This window comes from Hyperoodon ampullatus (genome assembly GCF_949752795.1).
Source record: "Hyperoodon ampullatus genome assembly, chromosome: 10".
Lineage (NCBI taxonomy): Eukaryota > Metazoa > Chordata > Mammalia > Artiodactyla > Ziphiidae > Hyperoodon > Hyperoodon ampullatus.
The window spans coordinates 46254484-46276222 of NC_136923.1; the positions used below are offsets into that span (position 1 = coordinate 46254484).

The 21739-nt window shown below is 46.6% G+C and overlaps 1 protein-coding gene across 5 annotated transcripts in view; it reads left to right on the top strand.

Annotated features, from left to right (window-relative positions):
• The window catches only part of TRAK1 (trafficking kinesin protein 1), a gene marked incomplete at both ends in the record, with an annotated part of 100195 nt that overhangs the window by 46908 nt on the left and 31548 nt on the right, over nt 1–21739 (top strand). For 4 of the 5 annotated variants that reach the window (XM_079713611.1, XM_079713612.1, XM_079713613.1 and 1 more), the window contains 3 exons: nt 11131–11207; nt 18149–18265; nt 20867–20967. In XM_079713611.1, coding sequence (XP_079569737.1) covers nt 11131–11207; nt 18149–18265; nt 20867–20967 — 295 coding nt within the window. Of the gene's footprint in view, nt 1–67; nt 180–11130; nt 11208–18148; nt 18266–20866; nt 20968–21739 lie in introns of those variants that run through there. The other variant, XM_079713614.1, reaches the window with a different exon arrangement.

Below are 21739 nucleotides of genomic sequence, written 5' to 3' on the forward strand. Positions count from 1 at the left end.
GGCAACCAGGAGCTCCTTCAGGGACTGCTCCTTAGGGTGATGTTTTGGCTTTGGGGTGACTTCAGCAATGTCCCTAAGAGACGTGGGAGGAGAAGAAGAATATTTTGAGTATGACTGCCAGGGTGAAGAGAGGAAGCCCATCCACAAGCAGCCTGAAACCCTGGACCTCCTGGAGCAGGGTAAATTCTGTTCTTTGCGCCAGTCTGATCCTTTCCCTCTTAGTGTCTATGTAGGCCTGGCTGTTTTCACTGATCTCACAGCAGTCTTTTATTTTCGTAGTGGGGTATAAGGTCAAGTACACACATCTTACATGGTGAATGTAAAGCCGCCAGGAGAGAAGCTGCGTTTACAGCATCCTGGGAAGTCCTCTTGCCCCCCTTTCTTTCTAGTTTACACCTCCTTCCTGGGAGACCACTGTCCTGACTTGTATCACCTTAGATTTGTTTTGCCTGTTCTTGATCTATGTAAATGAAATCAAACTGTGTATTATTTTGTCTAGCTTCTGTTGCTTAACCGAGGTCTTTGAATACTTTTTTTTTTTTTTTTTTTTATTGAGGTACGCGGGCCTCTCACTGCTGCGGCCTCTCCCGTTGCGGAGCACAGGCTCCAGACACGCAGGCTCAGCGGCCATGGCTCACGGTCCCAGCCACTCCGCAGCATGTGGGATCTTCCCGGACTGGGGCACGAACCCGTGTCCCCTGCATCGGCAGGCGGACTTTCAACCACTGCGCCACCAGGGAAGCCCTGAAATTCATACTTTTTGCAAACGTCAGTAGTCCCCCCACATGCACACACTTTATGGCATTCCAGCACTCTGTTTTAAGAGTTTTCATTGTTTTCTTCTGACTGAATGGCTTTTGGTGGGTTAATGGACAAGAAACTGAGTCATTATTAAATAATATGTTTTTGTTTAATTTAGGAAATTGTTTATTTAAAAAAATTATTAATCACCAATTTGAAATAGGGATTTTTAAAAAGTTTAAAAATATTTCAAATAGAAAAGTACAAGGGCTGACATTGAAATTACCTGGGAACTCACCCCTAGGCGGTATCAGAGGGGTGCTGCTTTTGGAGAAGAGGGGGAGTGTTTTAAATAAAACATAAACCCAAATGCTGAGTGTGAGTTTCCTAATTGGGCTTTTGGGGCTTTCACTCACAGCCCGGAAAAAGGGACTTTTTGTGGGGGGTGTTGTGAAACAGAATGTTTAAAGAGTGACTGCAGGAAGTTCTTTAGGTCTTGAGTAAAAGCAATCAAAAAACTTTTTCAAAATTCTGCTCTGTGATGGCCTGTTTTCATGTCTCAGAATAACTTTTTATTTTTTAAATGGTTTATAATTGACTCTATACTGAAAGTGTTTTTCTTTTGAGGTTACTGCCCTGAAAATATTAACACTTCACCTATAGGACAGTTAAAAGTGTTTAATTGGAGAAAGGGGGAGAGCAGTGCTGAAACCTGGCACCCCCTGCCTGGTCCTTTCATGAAAGAGATGGTGGAGGTGAAAGGAGAGAGGAGTGAAAGACCGACTGGGACTGTGCATTTGTTGCGTTCCTGGAAGTGATCAAGAGAAAGGCCTCCATCTGCTCTTAAGAACTAGGGCCAGCCCAGATTTCACTGGAACAGCTTGTGTCCCTTGAAGCTGGGCCGCTCAGCGTGCATCCTGGGTACCCACATCACCTGGGAGCTTGTTAGAAATGCAGACTCCCAGGCCCCACCCCAGACCTACTGGGTCAGAATCTGCATTTTAACAAGACCTTCAGGGGATTCCTATGCACATTAAAGTATGAGATGAGCTGCTGCCTAAAAGCATAGTAAGATCATTTTTAAAATCACTTATTGAACCATATGATTCTAAAATGAAAGGTTTTACTAGGTTCTAGAGCAGTATCATATATCCTCGTCAAGAGAAGAAAAATCATATTGCATGTATTTTATGTACATATTTCATATATCTATATATTTTGAACTTTTTTTTTAAACTGATAGCCAGATGATAATGATGATGATAGCCAGTGTTTAGTATGTACTTGCTATGTGCCAGGCACCATCCCAAGTACTTTAAGTGGATTCATGCATTTAATCCTTAAAATAACCATAGGAGGTTAAGTACTGTTATAATTTTCCATTTCATAGACTTATAAGAGGAACCTTCAGCAACTCGTCTAAAGTTACACAGCTCATAGGTGATTTCATCCTACATAGACTGGCTCTAGGGCCCTACATAGACTGCTCTTAGATACTGTGCTAGCAGTTCTCAAGGTAGGGGCCCTACACAGCAGCAGCAGCATCACCTGGGAATGGGTTAGAAATGCACATTCTCGGGCCCCGCCCTAGACCTGCTGAGTCAGACATGCTGGGGTGGGACCCAGCAATCTGGGTTTTAACACACCTTCTGGGTGATTCCAGTGCCCCTTGTCCTGTGCTGGTCCACATCTCACAGATGACAGGGTCTCTACTTCGTGATCACATTCGATGGTAGGGGTCGGGGGGCAGGGGGGAACAGTCTCTGTATTTGCCGTCTTAAGATAGACTGTTACATTTCTCTTCCTTGTCTCTTCTTTGTTCCCATCCAGTTTCCCTCCTTTCTGTAATAAAATTTTTTTTAGCTGTCCTGAAGGTGAAAATAATGTTTTCAGGACAGTAACTGCAAAAGAAAGATACAATTGACCCTCGGTATCGGCCGGGGATTGTTTCCAGGACCCCCTTGGATACCAAAACCCATGGATGCTCAAGTCCCTTATATAAAATGGCATAGTATCTGCATATAACCTACACACATCCTCCTGTATACGTTAAATCATCTCTAGATTACACATGATACCTAATACAATGTAAACGCTATGTAAATAGTTGCCAGTGCGGCAAATTCAAATTTTGCTTTTTGGAATTTTCTGGAATTTTCTCTTCTGAATATTTTCAATCTAGAGTTAGTCGAATCTGCATATGTAGAACCCGTGGATATGAAAGGCCAACTAGACTTCATTGTCAGCATGCTTAGTTTTCTTTGAAATTCACTAGACTTGTTCCCGGCCTGAAGGAAGTCTGTGGCGTAGATCAGGAAGACAGAGGTTTGGTTTGGAAGGCTTGGTTTCTGTGTCTAGTTTTGCTGGAAGCCTGACCTGTATCCCAGAGCAAGGTGTTCACTGGGCGGGACCCTGTTTCCTTCTGACCCTGTGAATAGTGACAATATGTGCAAGACATGGATGTACCCATGTTCCCTGGGTTCTGAGGTGATTTAGGTGGTTTTCTACACCACCAGTGGTTCTAAAAGAGATACTTCTGATTGAAAACTGAAGGACAAAATTAGGGGTAACACTCATATTGGTAGCCATGGGTACAGGAGACATTTGTTGTTCCCCCCAGGTCACCTTGTGGGGGTGATAGGCACTTCCCAGTGTCAGCCATTTAATCTTCAAAACAGCCTTTGAAATAAGCATTACTCCCATTTTGCACTCAAAGAGACTGAGACTCAGATATGTTGTCCAGAGTCCCAGGGCCACAAGCACAGAGCAGGGCCCTCGCCCTGCCTTGGGGTCTGCCGTCCGCCACTCCCAGGCTCTCAGCTAGTAGAGCCTCGGACCCTTGCCTCCCATTCCTCATGTCATCCTCATAACCCACAAGGCACCCAGAGAAGCAGCTTGCTTGGCTCACACAGCTGTCAGAGGCAGCATTGCTCTTTCTGTCTTCAGGAGAGAAAATACCTGGGCTCTGTCTTCTGGTCACTGGAGGCTTGCGTTGTGCAGAAACTGAGTCAATCTCAAGTGATGTCTTACTGAGTGGTGTTCTTGAAGACAGGCTTTTCTTGTTTTCCCCCATCCCATCTGCTCAGGATTAGCTGGAGGTGGGGGGAATCACAGTGCTGCTGAGTGACATGGTGGTCACACCCCCTCTGTGCCCGAGGGGTGGCACCTACACCAGGAAAACACTGGTGAAGAGTGGAGTTTTGTCATCACTTCCTTGTGGTTTGTTGCATGGCAGTTTCCCTCAGCTTTCTCAAGGAGAGGCCTAAAGAAGCCCGACTATGTAATGTTTTTTCACCTGGACGCTTCTGAGGCTGTTACCCAATTGCAAGCTTGGTCACTCAGTTCCTGGCAGGCGTCATTCAGGATTGCCCTTGGGTGGCAGGATTTGAAAAGAGCATGTGGCAAGGTCTGGGGTTTACTGAGCCCTGAGACTGCGGAACAGCGCACGTCCCCTCCTCAGAGGCGGCTGCTGTCCGTCTTTTGCACAAAGGGCAGCTTTCAGGTGCTGAGCACTAACCAGTAATTATCATCTGCAAAAGCTGAGATGAAAACGATGGCCAACGTCACATGTCCAAATTCTCCAGATGGTTCCAAGATGAAGCACAAGAAGCAGCGCAAATGGAGCTCATTCCTCCAGTTTGAGAGGGACATCTCAGGCTGCAGGGGGAAGGCTGGGCCATGTGGGGAATGGTGCCGCGTCCTGCTGGTGGTTGTGATGTCTTGTGGGGTGGGAATGTCCACCCCAGGAAAAGAGCCATCAGGCCTGGGCCCTGCGGTCTGTATTGATTCAGCATGGCCAGCAGCACTGCTTTGTAGGACTCTCTCCTGTAGGGTCACGTTAGAGAAAGGAGCGGCCTAGCTTATCAGCACTGACCTCAGCACTGTTACAAAGGTCTCTCTGCCCATGGTTTTCATCACCTTGGTTTCAGCCTGGGGTTTGTTTGTTAGTATCCATGGCTACTCCATGCAGGCCTCTGGTGATGTCCCTTGTTCAGGGTGGTTCTCTTTCTGGGGTGGGCGTACCAGCATCACCCTAGGGTTGGCCATGGGCAAAGCTGACCCACAGTCTGTGCACTTTGGGATCCCCCTACTGCTCTGCCCACTTGGGGCACCTGTGCCCCAGTCCCCAGTCGTCTTGTGTCTGAACTCCCCAAGAGCATTTTGTCACCTAGCACTTCCTGCTTGTTCCATACTCATTTATACATGTGTCTGACCTTCTCAATTAGGCCTCGAAGTCCTCGAGGGTAGGATTCATGTGTTTACTCAGCTGTGGTTAAGAGCCCCAACTTGGGGGTCAAATAGAATCAGACCCTCTCAATATAGCTCTGTGACCTTGTGCAGTTTCATGTCTAAAATGTGGGTAATAGTAGTACTTTCTTCCTAGGATGAGTATAGACCCTGAAGGAGGGGTCTACATCCAGCACTTAGACATTTAGCACTTAGCAGAGTGCTGGGCACACAGTGAGAAGTCCATAAGTGAGCCACTTGGTTATCACCAAGGAGGCCTTCATTAAATACTCTGGTGACGAATGGCCACCATAGGTCAACTCTGAGTGTTCAAGGCTAGGGAAGGGTGGATGGTTATAGCACCCAACAGACCAGGTTCAAGTACATGGTTATGTCCTGTCTGGCTTTGGATGAGTCACTTAGCCCCTGTCTCTGTCTCATAGTGTTTCATGGGGGTCATATTTGTGTCATCGGGTTGTTCTGGGTTTTAAGTGAAATAATATTTGTAAAATGCCCATGGTAGCAGTTAGCATGTTGTAAATACTTAATAGTTATTTCCTTTCTTCTTCCCGGCCTCTTCAGTAACTTGCTTTGGTGCCCTGCTCTCAGACTACCCTGGCAAGGGGAAGTGAGCCTGTACAATCGTCACACTAAAATTTCAGCTGATGGGGATGCTGATGAGCAGGTAGATGTAGCCAGAGCTATACTGTTAGGTCTCTGCTCTTGGCAAGACACCTCACTCCCGCCTCCCAGGGCACAGCCCCAGCACCATGCGGATGCTGGTCGTGGCCAAACAGACCACTCTTCGCAATGCACTGGGCTCTAGGCTGGCCTCTGCCACCACACCGTCCCACACACTGTCCCTGAAGCTGCCATGATAAACCAGCACCTTTCACCTCAGAGCAGTCGTAGTAGCCAGCAGCCTGCCCGTTTGCTTCTGGCTTAAGACCACAGCTGCTTATTAGTTGATGCCTTTCTGTTAATGCAGCTTCTTTCTTAGCAGCTTTGTGCCTCATCATGTCTTTGTGTCACACTGGACTTGAACTTGATTGCCTCTTTCCAGATGGCTTCTTTTTTATGCAGGAAGCCTGGAGGGGAGGGGATACTTCCCCTTTCCAAGACGCGTGCTCATCTGGAGGTGATGAGATATACACCAGGCTTTTATGTTTTCACCCCTCTCTGGGCCCTCTGGTTGCTTAGAAATGAGCCTTTCTTTGCAAAGACTGGCCTGGGAGTAAAACAAAACCTTCTGTTTTTTTGAGCATCAACCATGTGTCGGGCCCCCCAAATGAATAAGACTCAGCTGCCATCATGTGACTTATACAGGTGGGAAGGGACATGGGACATTTGTAAGAATTAGGTTCGTTATGCTTCTGGCCATTTTTGACGTGAAGCCATTTAAACAAGAATACAAAGCGTTTGTTCTACCTTTTTTCGTTTTGTTCTAATTACTGACAAATAAGCGTTGTTTTTTATTACCAGGTACTGTGGGCCTCACCCTATTCCTGTACACACTTCAAGGGCTGCATGAAAATAGTTAGGTTTTATTTGTTTTTTAAGCCAAATCATGTGTGTCTTATGGGTCTTAGTAGTTAATACACTTGGGCTTTGGGGCCAAGTCTAAATTATTTTGAAGATAGATATTGAAGGACGACAGGCAAAGGAAGGGCATGGCTGAATCTCCAAGAAGTGGCTGTAACTTGGGAGAAGGGTGGAAGAGTAAAACGGGAGAGAGCTGGCTCTCGGTTTTCTTATGGACATATCATAAAATTCTTCTGCCATCTGAGCAAATATTTATGACAACTATCTCTGTGTAAAATAGCTAGCTAGTGGGAACCTGCTATAAAGCACAGGAAGCTCAGCTCGGTGCTCTATGATGACTTAGATGGGTGGGATGGGAGAGGGTGGGAGGGAGGTCCACGAGGGAGAGGATATATGTATACATAGAGCTGATTCACTTCATTGTACAGCAGAAACTAACCCAACATTGTAAAGCAGTTATACTCCAATAAAAAATACATAATAAATAAATAAAATAAAAATAGTCTAGTCTGTGTGAGATAGATTAGTACATTTATGTGCCATTCATCAGTGCTGATTTTTCGAATGGATGATTTGCTATTCCTAAACAGTTCTGCTGTCTGAGAACATTCTTGTGGCCGGAGGAAGGCTCCATCATGAGATCGTGGAAGAATGTGTTTACCTTGTCATGTTACAGGGACGTGGCTGGAATATGGCATAGGTAGTTCAGGGATGCTTGTTTGCATGTTATTTGGTGGTAACTTAAAATATTGAGGTATAATTTACATACTGTAAAATTATCCCATTTTAAGTGAACAATTTAGTGTTTTTTAGTAAATTTACTGAGTTGGAAACCATCACCGTAATTCAGTTTTGGAACACACACATCTCCCTCCCGTAAGATCCTTCATGCCTGTTTACAGTTAATCCCCATTCCTACTCCTAATCTCAGGGAACCACTGATCTGCTTTCTGTCTCTATAAGTTGCCTATGCTGGATAGTTAATATGAATGGAGTCATATAATAGATGGTCTTTTATGTCTAGCTTCTACTGAGCATAACATTTTCGTTTGTTTTGGACACCTTTTGGGGGAAGTGGATTTATTTGGTAGAGTTTCCTTGGTCAGAAGTGGAACTTCTATTTGAAATACTGTTCTCCTGGAGAGAGAAATTTGTGACGGTTTATTTTAGATTGAGTATCTAGAAAAATGGTGCTTGAAAAGTGCAGCTTGTGCTTGTCTTACTGTTTAAAGAGTCATTTGTTATTCCTCATTTCTCGGAATAGAAACCCAAGATACACAATTACAGGAGTCTGCCCAGGGCCTCATGACCTTGGTAGAGTCTCCTGTGAAAACCTCAGCCTCAGGGCCCCAGAGTCAGGGATCTGACCTACACCACAGATGCTTTTTGCTTTCTTTGTGCTTCTTAAACTTTGTTGATTTGTGCTGACCTCAGCCTTGCCCTTGCATTCTTTGTGGCTCCTTAGTTTAGTTCAGGAGCCAGACTGGCCTCGGTTCAGTTCCCACCATATGCGACCTCATTTGCTGTGACCTTGGTCGGGTCCTTAACTTCTCTGAGCTTCAGTTTCCTCATCCATGGAGTAGTCATCATAACAGCGCCTACCCTGCAAGATTGTTCTGAGGAGTAAACAAAAGAAGCACGTTAAATCCCCGGACATAGCAGGGCCTCCATAAATGTTAGCTGCTGCCCCTGCTAGGAGTCTCCTCTTATTTTGAAATTTGCCATTTGCTAGCTGTGTGACATTGGATGAGTTAGTTAACCTCTCTGGGCCTCAGTTTCTCATTTGTAAAATGAGGTTAATGTGAGTGCCTACCCTGTAGTATTTATTGCTCTGAGGAATAAATGATATAATCCATCTAGAGGGCTGAGAACAAGGCCAGGCTGTAGTCAGCGTGCTTGGTAAAAGTAGGCTGCTGCTGCTACTAATTTCTCTTAAAAGTTACCTCAGGGAGGACCCTCTATTTTAGTCAACCGCATGGTTTTTTAAAAATATTTTAAGTAATGTTTTCCCCATCAGTGCACGGTCACTACAAAAAAAATTTTTTAAGCACAAAAAAGAATATTAAAATTGGTAATTCTATCCAAATATCAGTGTTTTTAATGGCTTTGCTGTTTTCTTGTGTGTATTATAAATCTGTACACCCCCCCACCGGTGAGATTATATGTATTTTGAAAACATAACTGGAATAATAGTGCACATGCTTCCATAGGAGTTTTTCATTTCTGCCTCTGACTTCTGTAGGTGGGTTCTGTCAGAGACCTCAGAACTTCCCAGAGGTTCTCCCTGCATCTTCTGCACCCCAAGCCTCCGGTCACTGTGTACGTGGTGACACTATGTGCCTGACTGGTTAATGCTGGAAAAAACCCTGGCCCAGGTGTACGCTTTATTGGGTTCAATTGTTAAAGCATGTTAAATATTTCTACAATTAGCTTTATAAAAGGGCAACACGAGGGGTCCTTGTGCTGGGGGATACGAGGAACTACACAGGCAATAACATCATTAGAGCTTAATATTCACACATGCACACGCACACGCACACTCACGCGTGCTCACGTGCGCGTTCAAGTAAAATGGGGAAATTGAGTAAGATTCCTGGATTGTAGCAATGTCAGTACCCTGGTTGTGAATATAATGTTACAAAATGTTACTGTTGAGTGAAACTTAAAGGGTATATGGGATCTCTGTGTTATTTCTGACATCTGCATCTGTTTATCTACACATGATTAACTATTGTGATCTCAATTTTTAAAAGATAGCTTAAAAAATATAAGTGTAATTTCCGTTTAATACAATCCCAGAGCAAAAAGCTGCTCCAAATCTTGTTCTCTTATGTTAGCGTGACATAGAACCAAGATTAGTTTAAAATGTAGGCTGGTTGTCTTTTTTTCCAGGAAAGCAGAGGACTTGGTCCTTTGAGGAGAGCAAGGGGGACATTAGCTGGCCCTAGAGTCGCAGCACAAGCTTCAACACAGAGGCCTTTGTACCTGCCGGTAGATGACAGGGGACGCCATGCTCTCCTAGAGGGAGCTGGCTAGAGGGCTCCTGGGTCTTGTCTGCACCGTTCCAGAGCATCACAGCTGTGCAGCATGAAAACCAACTCCTGTCCGAGGCACAGGAATCTCCACTTAAGGATTTCTTGTGACCTCGAGCTGATGATCTATTTAGAGCAATTTGAGCTGGACTCCATCTCCATCAGATTAAATTCTGGTTCAAGCCAACCCTGTACATCTCCCTTGCTTTTTCTTGTGGGAAGAGAAGGAAAATGCCTGAGGCAATGCTCCCTCCAGTGGCTGGAGGGTTCCTGCCATAAAGCACTGGGTGGAGGAGAGGCCAGCAAAGGAACCTCTCCTCATCCCCCCAGCCCCCAGCTCTGAGGGCCTTGTGTTGGGAGGGTTTCAGATTTGGAACCAGATTTCAGGTCTCCTCCTTAAGCTAGAAAATCATTCCAACAGATCAGATTTCTCTGCGCTCACCCACTAGGATGATCTCTACTTGGACTTATAAAATATTTAGAGACCTATTGCTTTCCAGTTGCAGTTAGCCATTAGTAACGCTACTGAGTTTGGTTTAGCAATACACTTCAGTTCCCAAAGGCCTTGCATGGGCTGTGACTGCAAGTGGGTTGTTGCGAAAGCTAAGCCCTCTACGCTTAAAAGAATGGTTTTCTAGAGTCTTAGTTATGAGGAGTTACTAACAAGTTATTATTTAGCCCCTAAGTGGCTGGTTTCAAAAAATTTTACACTTTGGCCCTAAATCCATTTGCTTTCACTCCTTCCTCCTTAGAATAAAACCCATGCTACCTTCATGGTTTGGGCTACTAATCGATTCCTTGCCATTGATTTAAAATAAAACAACCCTGAGATTTTTCCGGAGACTAAAGCCTCCTTTCAGTGCACACCCTTTTTCTCCATTGGAAGAACACAGTCCTAAAGTGGCCTGCAGACAGCCTCTTAAGGCCTCTTAAGCAAATGGCCTATGTCATGAAATACCGTATGTGAGGGTATGGGGTGGGAGTGTGGATTAAAAAAAAAAAATCTGTCACCCTGGTTTTCATGGTTTGGAAACCGGTTGCATAGCCTTAGAATTTAGGCCATTTGGGGAAGAGGGGGCTGTGTGCCATTATGAAATTATCAGCTAAGGCTGTTTAATAGTTATACCAAGAGCTGCTTTGGGAAGGACCCAGTCTATCCACATAGTTGGGTCTGCACAGTGAGTGGGTTCGAGATCCTCTGGATCTTTCTAACACTTCACACCTCAGTCGCTGTGCTGCTGACCCACTTTGGTTTGCTGACCGTATATGAAACCAGACCCCTTTCCACTCCAGCGCCCTGCTCTCAGCGCCACCCCCGAGTGTGCACGTGCGTATGTGCACGCACGCACACACACACACACACACACGCAGCGTCAAGGCTTTGCAGTGAATAGTAGACCCCTGCCCCCTCACCCCACAGCTTGAATCTTTCCTCTGGAACCGGGGAACGAAACCGACTGGGGCTGAACCCAGCAAAACCAATCACCCTTTGTGCCCAGTATGACTTTAGAGTCACTTTTTTAGGTGGGTTGTTTGTTTGGCAGGCTTGTAGCATCCATAGTTTCATTGTCGTTTTTATTTCTTGCAGTTTTATGTGCTGAAAGAGTTGGCCAGATGACTAAGACATATAATGACATAGATTCTGTAACTCGGCTTCTTGAGGAGGTAAGTGATTCGGGACAAGGCAAAGAGTCATTTATAACTGATTATAATTTATATCAATTAAAGCGTACATTACTATCTTTCTCGGTGAAGAATCTCAGCAACTGAGCCCTCTCAGGGTATAATTCAGTGGCTTTATTTTATTTATCTTTTGAACTGAGAGCTATGTTGGTTTCTGTCACTGTAGCTTTGCACAAGGTATTTTGGATTTTAAAAGGAATGTATTAATGACACAATAAGGTGGCATTTAAATACTTGCTATAGAATACCCTGTTTAAGATTTATAAACCCTTAAAATATATACTAGTGATATATGTTAAGTGTATACAAAAAATGTCAGAAAAGTACCTCATTATCCATATCTTTGTAATATTTTAGTTCCATTCTGTTATGTTTTTATTTACATCAGGTTAAGGGAATATTATTATGCAGCGTCAGCATGGAAATAACCAAAGCAAGCATGGTAAGGAAAATTTAGGAAACGTGCTTGGGATTAGATGAGCCGCAGTTAGTTTAGAGACTATGCTTTTCTCAATTTCTTCTCAGCATTCTGTTGACAGTTGAGAATTAAGGTGCTATGGTGGCCTCTGGAAGCAGATGAGTGTAATGTGTGTATCCCCATGCCTTCAACAGGCCAGAACATGGTAGGTTCTCAGTATTTATTGAATAAGTGCCCATCTTAAAGCACTACCTCCCACTCTCCCCACAAAATCAGACCTCAAATGCAGAGGTGCTAACCTTGTTTTTAAAGATTTTTTTTTTGATGTGGACCATTTTTAAAGTCTTTATAGAATTTGTTACAATATTGCTTCTGTTTTATGTTTTGGTTTTTTGGACCTGAGGCGTGTGGGATCTTAGCTCCCTGACCAGGGATCGAACCCGCATCCCCTGCATTGGAAGGCAAAGTCTAACCACTGGACCGCCAGGGAAGCCCCAGAGGTGCTAACTTTTAGACCCTGGTTTCTGTGCTAGAATCTAGAATGATTTGGGGTCATGTGACTCTTCATTAGCCCTTCTTGAGGAAGAGAGTAGAAAGATATGAGAGACACAGAAATCATCATTTTCAGCCAGTGGCAGGACAAAGTTGAAACACAGGACCAAGCAGGAGTGTGGGACCTGAGGTTTTTTGGTGGGGGGCATCTTTTCATCCCCCCACCTTTTTTTTTTTTTGCAGTACACGGGCCTGCCACTTCTGTGGTCTCTCCCGTTGCGGAGCACAGGCTTCGGACGCGCAGGCCCAGCGGCCACGGCTCACAGGCCCAGCCTCTCCAAGGCATGTGGGATCCCCCTGGACCAGGGCACGAACCCGCGTCCGCTGCCTCGGCAGGTGGACTCTCAACCACTGCGCCACCGGGGAAGCCCTTTTCACCCCATTTTTATGTCTCTCTCTTTCTCTGCGCTTTTCCCTTCTGCACATCCAGTGTTCTCCTACCCGCTCTGAGGGCTGGACCCTTCCAATACTCCCCTACACCTGCCTCAAGTTCCTGAGGGTTCACCTGCCCTGCTACACACTCCCCTCCCATTCTCCTGAAGGCCACCAACGGGTAGACCCAGTGTAGCTGAGACAGGGCAGGAGCCGAGACCCGCTTGACCACCTGCATGTCGGGGAAGTTACAAACCGCTCAGCCCCGAATAAGTGAGTTTAGATTTTTTGGCCGTGTGACAGGGCCATTGGTGAGGCATTTTAGGGCACTGGCCTTCTGGTGGCTCTCCAGTTGCAGCCGTCTTGGCGGCTGGCATTAGCTACCTCATAGGCTAGCTTGGTTGGCGCCACCAACTTTTGAAAATAGTTTTTACCATGTTCCCCCTTCCTGCTGTGTCAATTTTCCCCAACAGTGTCCTGTTTCTAAATCCACTCCTCACCCCATACCCAGTTAGTCCTCAAGTCTTCTGAGGGAGGTCCTACGTCTGTACCTTTATTATTTTTTTTCCGAGGCCACCACTCCAGCTCCTGGAGCCCTGGCAGTGAGATTTGAGTTTTCTCTCTGCTGTCATCTTCCCTGCAGCTGCCACCCTCCCAAGCCCTCTTTAATGACCTCGGCTACCCCCGACACTCAGAACTCCTTGGCGTGGCATTCAAGGCTACACACTTGATCACATTCCTGAATCCTCTTAGTACTCATCACCGGGACCTGCTGCCTGCTCTCCCACCTGTGACCTTTTGCACCATTTGGCCCCTCTATCTTTTCTTGCCTTGAGTGTCATACTGCAGGGCTCATTGGGGATCTCTGAAGCTGTCACACTCCCCCGGCCCCAGGTAGTCCGTGCCCCGGCCAGCCCTGAGCTCGGGAGCCACCCTGTCATTCTGTTGGCTTTGTTCATCCAACTGGATTGGTTAGACGTTTTTCCAAGGCGAGGACCCTTTTGGGTCCTGATTTCTTTCTCCCTTTTAATCTTGGAAATGATGGGCCTTTGATAAGTGTCTCCCTTTGTGGTCACGCTTATTATTAAGGGTAAACTTTGAGAGCTGGGTGTCGTCTGTGCATCATCTCATTAATTCTGTGATAGTTCTCAGAAGTAGGTGCCACTATTTCCCCCATCCTACTGTGAGGGGACCTACATTTGAGAGGACAGACGACACCCGGTGGCTCAGCTCCTTTCCAGTCTGGGCCGTTAACCACTATGCACGTGGCCCTGTAGTTGTTTACTGCCCTGTTTATTTAGTTTTGGGGAGTACGGTTAGTTGATTGTCAGTGAGACATTTTTACTTTAAAAACATGAACTGGATAACTTTTTTTTTAATGGGATGCTGCTTCAGTGAGTATCCATGGCCCGTGGTTCCTGGCTCCTGCCGGGTGTGAGCTAGCAGGGCTGGGTGAGGACTCTGCAGGGCCAGACCTGTCTCTGCTTGGATGTTTGAGGACCACTTCAGAGCAGCCTGGGACTCCAGCCCTGTATGCAGATCCTGGTCATCAGCACTTCACAGCTCATTTCTTAAATGAGTGTCACTGTATAAAAAAGTATGCTGTCGTCTTTAAAAAAAAACTGAGCTGCTCAAAAGAATATTTGTGGGGCAGTTTCTTCAGATGGCTCTTTGCTGTGCTTCTTTGTTTTATTTTTAGCAGCTCACCATGGCCATGGTCTGTGTGCATCTGCGTGTTTTATATACAACGCTGTGCCTCTCCTTTTCCTGATAAGAATCACATCTGAGTTGCTGCCTTTCTGTGGAACTAGGCGGGTTTCCTGGTTAAAGTCTAATTGCCCCAGTCACCATGAAGGTTGCGCCATGCTGTGCTTTTCTTGGCTTTGGTTCCGTTTCCTCTGATCATTTGCTTTGGTTTTGCATGCCTGCCACATGCAGGCGGGGTGCTGGCAGGATTTGCACGGGATGCCGGAGCACAGCCCTTGGCCAATGTGAAGAGTTTGCCTTCGGGTTAAAGGGGAAGAGGATTCTGCAGCTTGCCCTGGCTTTTGCTGCTGTTCGGAATTTACCTTTGGGCAAAGCTGTCTCCTCCCCAGTTATGGAGAGGGTTATTCCAGGAGCACCATAGTCATGCTTTTTTATCCCCAAATGGGTGAATGAGATGAGTCAGCTGCTCAGCATGGGAGGCAGGCAGCTCTCCATCTCTGGGACCGTGCCAGGCAGCTCGAGTGTTCATGGTCGTTGCTAAAAGGGGCTGAGACACAAGTCACAGTCTTTTTAAAAAAAATTTTTATTAGAGTATAGTTGCTTTACAAGGTTGTGTTAACTTCTACTGCCCAGCAAAATGAATCAGCCGTACATATACATATATCCTACAGTGCGTTAAGTTTTCAGCGAAACATAGCTGCGGAGAGGGAGCTAGGAGAGCCAGAATGAGCCCTACCTGACCGCCATCTCCTGGGGAATAAAAGAACCAGTTCTTCTAACAGCTGATTTCCAAATTGAGATTTATTTATGGTCTCATTTTCTCACTGGAGTTTGATCCAGTGGTCATTTCCTAGCTGTTTTCCTGGTTTTCGAAGTAAATATTTATCACATGTTGGCTGGTTGTAAGAAATGAGATTCTTTTCATTACTGAAATTCTTAAAGAGAAACCCAACTGGCTTTTTGCCTTAGAAAAACCAGAGACCTTCTGATGACTTTTTTGTTTAAGAATTTCATTTCATCTCTGAATATTTTTACTCTAACTTCCTTTTTTTTTTTTTTTTTTTCCCAGCAGAGCATTTTCTTTATGTTACTATCCAGATTAGATTTTGGGTGTAGACAAAGTGAGAGTTGCCCCCTCCGGAGGGCAAGGAGGCCCTCAAGTCCGAGGTTTGACGTGTATTGGGGTGTAGTGGGGAGGGGCGAGGGGCTTCACTGTTGAGCCCCTCAGCATTCGTTTCCTTCCCCTGCCTGCGTCCCATTCCTCTTGGGTTCTGGCCCCTGTGTGCCGTGGGAAGCCTTCAGCATTCTTCACGTGCTCATCAGTGCCTTGCCCAGCCTGTCTTCATCATTATGATTTTGGCTTGAGTTGTTTGCACTGAAATCTGCATACGAAATGTCTGTGTGTGCTGAAACTTAGCAGCTCGATTGCGTGACGGCAAGCAACACAGAACAGTAGGCAGTGAGCCAACGAGCATGAAGCACCTGCTGGGTATTCAGTCTGAGGGCTTGCTCTAGTAGAAAGATTTAACAGACTGGAGTGAGATTTATGGAGACCACACTTCCAAAGGGAAATGGACAGTGGTACTACAGTTTTCACGCAGAGTTAGCCGGCTGAAACCACCTGCACTGGTTGCTAATTTTGAGGCGGCCCCTATAGAAGTGGGTTCCCTCACACAATCCCTGTGAGTCATTTCCTCCCAGGACCAAATGCGCACAACCGTTGTGTCTGAAAAGTAATAAAGGGCCACTGAGATAAGGACCCTCCTTGGTAGACACAGTAGCCGGCACAGATGAATGCACAGAGAGGGGTGTCTCGGTTCGTTGGGCAGACTCACTGGTCCCCTTTGTTCCCTGGGAGGGCATGAGGGGGAGGCACAGATTGGGAAGGAGTTGGAGGAGTTTATGGCTCACTTGACATGACACCCAGCTGGCTTCTGGGACAGCAGTTACAGGTTTCAGGACCATGGAAGACCTAGGGGAGAGAGACCATCATTCACGCAAGAGCTCCAGAGAGCCAAGTCGCTGTTGGAGCCAGTCCCCCCAAACTATGCTCTGACCTCCGGTGCTCTGCTTGTAATTCACCGAAACTCCCGGGATGAGCAAAGGAAGGTGTGCTACCATTGCATGGTATAATTTGGTGGATATATAAGAAGTTAGAAATAAAAGATGCTTTTTGAAATATCTTACAACTCAATGCATCATAGAGCTAGAAGATTCTTCCAAGGGTCCCTCAGCAAGTCTGCCTGTCCACCCTACCTCATCTCACAGATGAGGGAACTGGGCCTCAGGGATGTTGAATCAGAACCCAGACTCTCAAATTTTAGGGTAGAACGGTTCACCTGGAGCAGTTAAACTTTTTTTTTTTTTTTTTTTTTTTTGGCTGTACGCGGGCCTCTCACTGTTGTGGCCTCTCCCGTTGCGGAGCACAGGCTCTGGACGCACAGGCTCAGCGGCCATGGCTCACGGGCCCAGCCGCTCCACGGCATGTGGGATCTTCCCAGACCGGGGCACAAACCTGTGTCCCCTGCACCAGCAGGCAGACTCTCAACCACTGTGCCACCAGGGAAGCCCCAGTTAAACTTTTGACGGGTACCTGCTATAAGAAATGCCTCTTAGGTTGTTGGTAAATGTGTGACAAGCAAAATTTAAGCATGAAGTGATAACCTATGTGGAATGCACTTTGGTATTTCAGTTCTGTGCTGTTGAATGTCATTTAAAACAAAATGGCAGTTGCCATGACTAAAATGATTCTCAACCTACTGATGGTTTATAATCTGTGTTTGGAAAAGATGCATCTAGAGGGTACCCGATCCTTGTTAAGTGGAAGCCATAAGACTACGTGGTTATCAGAAGCGGGGATTCCTGAATCCCCAGCTTTTTTCTGCTCAAAACCCCATGTCCCTCTTCTTCTGCTTTTTACACCAGATGAACAGAATAATTAGCATAGGCTTCTAAAAGGATTTCATTTTCCGGAGTTCTCCTCCCCATTGCCAATCCCCACCTAAAAGTGAGCAAGTGAGTCTACTCATGATGGCCAGCAGTTTCACCAGCAAGGATCAGTGAGTCTGCATTTGGTGACGGCGTCCACCCCACTGTCTCCACTGTCAGGCAACAGCTTTCCTCCCATAAAGGCAGCTGTATCTTTGTATGCCAGTAAAGATTTTCCTCTGTGCACTGCTGTGCTCTAAATGTCAGCAACTGAGCTAACAGAAAATTCTGTCTGCAACAGTCTTTGTTTCTGAAGTAGGGCAATTTTATGCATTGTTTCTCCATTTTTAAAGCTATTTTTTAAAAAATAAAGCGTAAGTAGCCTACCTTCCATAAGTAAAAGAAACACATAACTGTATCCTATTTTAGAGTAACTTTAAACATTTTTGTTTCATACGTGGTAAATCTAAGACACTCAGTAAATTCCAGCTTAATGTGTGCCAGAGAGGCTGCCTTAGCTATTTTAAGTGCACTTTGGAATTTCTGGATTCACTTATTCATTGAGCAAATAGTTACCGAGTTGTCTCTCCGTGCTGGGTGCTGGCGATACAGTAGCCCAGCCCTTCAGGTAGAGAGATAGGTTATCAAATGATTACACAAGGACCAAAAGCAGTTGCGTAGAAAGGTTTTTGGAAGCATGTCTTTCCTGTAGGAAGAGACTTGTTTTCATTAGATCGGAAGGTTCCCTTTCATTGCTTGGGGCCCTGGTAGCTGAGTGAGCTCCTCTTTGAACAGGTATCAGACGCTGGTGCGTGGATGGTGAATTAGTTAATTCCCTTGTCCTTGCGGGAACGCCCTTGTTTTCCTCAGTTGACCCTGAGTTCTGTGGGCTCCTGCTGGAAGCACGGGTTTTCTCAACCTCTGCTCTCGCTTCTGCCTTTCACAGAAAGAGCGGGATCTAGAGTTGGCTGCTCGGATCGGCCAGTCGTTGTTGAAGAAGAACAAGACACTAACCGAGAGGAATGAGCTGCTGGAGGAGCAGGTGGAACACATCAGGGAGGAGGTGAGGACCTGGCAGCAGGGGCGTCTGCAGGGGCTTGGGTGCCGCAAAAGGCGTGCCCGAGGAAGGTGATGATTTCACGGGATCCCGCTGGGAAAGGCCCTCCCCGGACATGGAGAGCTGCCTTCCTGCTGCCCCTCCTGTTCATCTGTGTCTCCTTCCGACAGTGTGGACGGGTCCCCCAGGCTGGGACCAGCCCTCACGTGGTCAGTAGGCCCCCAGTGTGGACCCGCTACAGCCCGTGTCCTCCAAGAGTCTAGATCATCATGTCAGCTGAGAAAGACACTCAGAGCTTGGCTAAAGGGCACGCAGGCTCTTCCAACAATGAGCGGAGATTCCCGAGCTGGGGTGGGTGTTGGCAGGCGGAGAAGGAGCTGCAGCCATGCTGCAGGGTGAGGCAGTGACTGCCTCTTCATCAGCACAATATAATTTTGTGTTTCTAAAACAAAACCAAAAATAGCCTATTGTTTTCATGATAGAAGCCCTACTATGTTAATGATACAAATCTTGGCCTATGTCTTCAGCCCCCATCATTATGGGGGGTGGGGGACAGGGGAAGAACATTTTAGGCTTAACTTAGGGGCTGAGGTCTCAGAGGAGCAGCACTGGTTTTCTGGGAGGGATACGGTGTGGACGGGAGGAGGAAGGCTGCAGAGTCGGGCGGGGTTGCTACAACCAGAATTAGGAGCTTACAGCCAGGGCCCCCTTGCTAGTGTCTTTGCCATCATCCTAACTGGCCTTTTTTTCTTTTTTTCTTTTTTTTGCGGTACGCGGGCCTCTCACTGTTGTGGCCTCTCCCGTTGCGGAGCACAGGCTCCGGACGCGCAGGCTCAACGGCCATGGCTCACGGGCCCAGCCGCTCCGCGGCATGTGGGATCTTCCCGGACCGGGGCACAAACCTGTGTCCCCTGCATCGGCAGGCGGACTCTCAACCACTGCGCCGCCAGGGAAGCCCCCTAACTGGCCTTTGAACAGTGAATCTGAACTGTGAGGACTTTGATTGGCTTCCCTTCTTCTCATTTCTTCTCCCTTATTTTCTATCAGAAACTTTCTTAGTGGGATGGGGGCGGCGGGGATGCCCTTTTTCATGTCCCTAAGATGTATTCAGACTTCTTCCTCATTAAAGATATTCTCAGCTATTGTTGTCTGGGTTTACCAATCATTTAATGTGATGAAACAGAGTAGCCACTCGATAAGAAAAAGTTTTTTTAAGGGTTTATTGTAATTTTTATTGATTTTTTTTTTCCTTCTGGGGTTACTGAGATATAATTGATGTACAGCGCTGTATAAAGACAAGTTTTAATCCTGGGCTTTCTTTAAAAGGTGATGAGGTAGGATACGGTCGTGTTCAAGGAGAAATAAAGTTGACCCCTGCTCTCCCGGCCTTCAGCATCATGACCTGAATCTCCTTTCTCCCAAGTATGGGAGAAGGTCAGCCTGGCCCCCTACTTGGCCCCTTCTGAGCAGAGGGACATGCCATCAGGAACCAGTAAATGGTCACCCGTCGCCCCTCACGTGCTACTTCTCCAAGGTGCTGCCCTTGCTTGGGGCTTCCTTTCCTCACACAAAGTGCATCCTGCACCTGGGGGTGGAAGTGACTTTTTGTCCCCTTGGGAAACCTTGGAATTTGAAAACTGTTTCCCTTTGGCACATCATTCAATGATCAGTCTAGGTGTTGAAGCTGAAGCCTTTACGCACATAAAACTGGTTTCTCCATGGAAGATAAAATATATTCACGGTGTTGTGGAGGAAAGTTGGGATAAACTATAGACCCCAAATCAAATTAGAAACAAGAAAGAATTAAAACAATTATAATCCTCGCTCACAGTGCTGGTTGCCTATTCATCGGTGCTGAATGGTGAAAGGGCAGGTGAAAATTTTTATGGCTCAGGTTTGTTTATTTTAAACCTGAAATATAAATAAGTGTGACTTGCAGAACCATCCTTGCAGTAGTCGGTACGGCCAGTTCCTGATGGTTGCCTCTTTTCTTCCTGTATCTGGAATGCCTATCTTGTAATCACTGAGTACAAAGCAAGGTCTGGCCAAGCTTGGCCAGAATTCCTGTGAGGGTGTAGCAGTCACAAGGTAGGGCTATGAGATTTTCCAAGCGGGAGAACAAGGGTTGACGGGCTCGCTGCTTATAGCTGCCCACCTGGAACTGGCATCACCAGGGTCCTGGTCCGAGATGGGATTTGGTTTTGGCAGAAGTGAATGGCCTCTTCCTCCATGTGGTAACATGGTCCGCTTCTCTGAGTGTTTTCCCAGCTGGTCATCTATTTACTTGCAAAGCCCCTATGCTGTCTTGCCGCCCCCCGCCCCCAGCCATCATTCTAGCCCCTTCTAGTCCCCTCTCACCTCTTCTTTGTACCAAAGTAAAAACTACACATTTAGACAGAGGGATTTTTGCCAAAAGGTAATTGATTGTATTTTTCTTAAATAGGATCAAACTCAGCCCTTTGTTTTCCTTGAATAGCACAAAATCGGCGACATGCCTTCACTCTGAATGAGGAATTTAAAAAATGTTGTCAGTGAGCCATAAGTGTTTAAGCATGAGTGGGGATGCTGTCACATTTAGAGAGCGCACGACGGGCTGTGTTTGTGCAGGTGTCACAGCTCCGGCACGAACTGTCCATGAAGGATGAGCTGCTTCAGTTCTACACCAGCGCCGCAGAGGAGAGCGAGCCGGAGTCTGTGTGCTCCACCCCGTAAGTCACCCAAGGGCCTGTCTCTAGAGGCCGGAGCACTGGCTGGCTGTGGTCCATGTCCTTGGAGTTTCCTAGACAGCGTCACCTTCACTGGCAGCACAGGTCAGCTGCTCTCAGCCTTCTGTAGGCCAGACATCTCTGAGTGCCTCCGACAGATGGATTTCCCTATTCTGATGGGATTTTAGTTTTCCTCTTCCTGGGTCTTACTGCTTATTTGTCACTTTAGATTGGTTTGGCCTGGCTGTTAAGGAGCAACAGGCTGGACTCTGCATTTGGAGGAAATACAGGGTTCTGGAGCCAGCAGTGCTGTGGAGGGTCCTTGGGGGGTGCCTGGGGGGAGGGGCTTCTCTGAGTCAGCAGAGTCTCCTATTAGGAACATGAACTCTAGAGCCCGATGGCCTGAGTTCAGATCTTGGCTCTGTGGCTCGTGGCCAAGTTACTAACCTCTCTGTGCTTGTTTCCTCATTTGTAAAGTGGGCATAATAATAGTACTCAGTTCTTAGGGCTGTGAGCACTGAATGGGTTCATACATGTAGAATACTTAAAATAGTTCTTGGCACATAGAAGGCATCCCAGATTGTGTAGACTTCAAATAGAGTTGGTTCCCCCGAAATCTGAGGCAAAGTGGCAGCAAAGGGTTGGGATGTGGCTCTGAAGTGCCGTAAGCCTGTGCTGTTTTCCTGGTGGTGAGGGAGCAGCCTGATGGGTCATTGTCACCCCTGCACCTTTCATGAGCTTTCTTTGAAACGGCCCTTCTTTGTGCTTCTCCGTG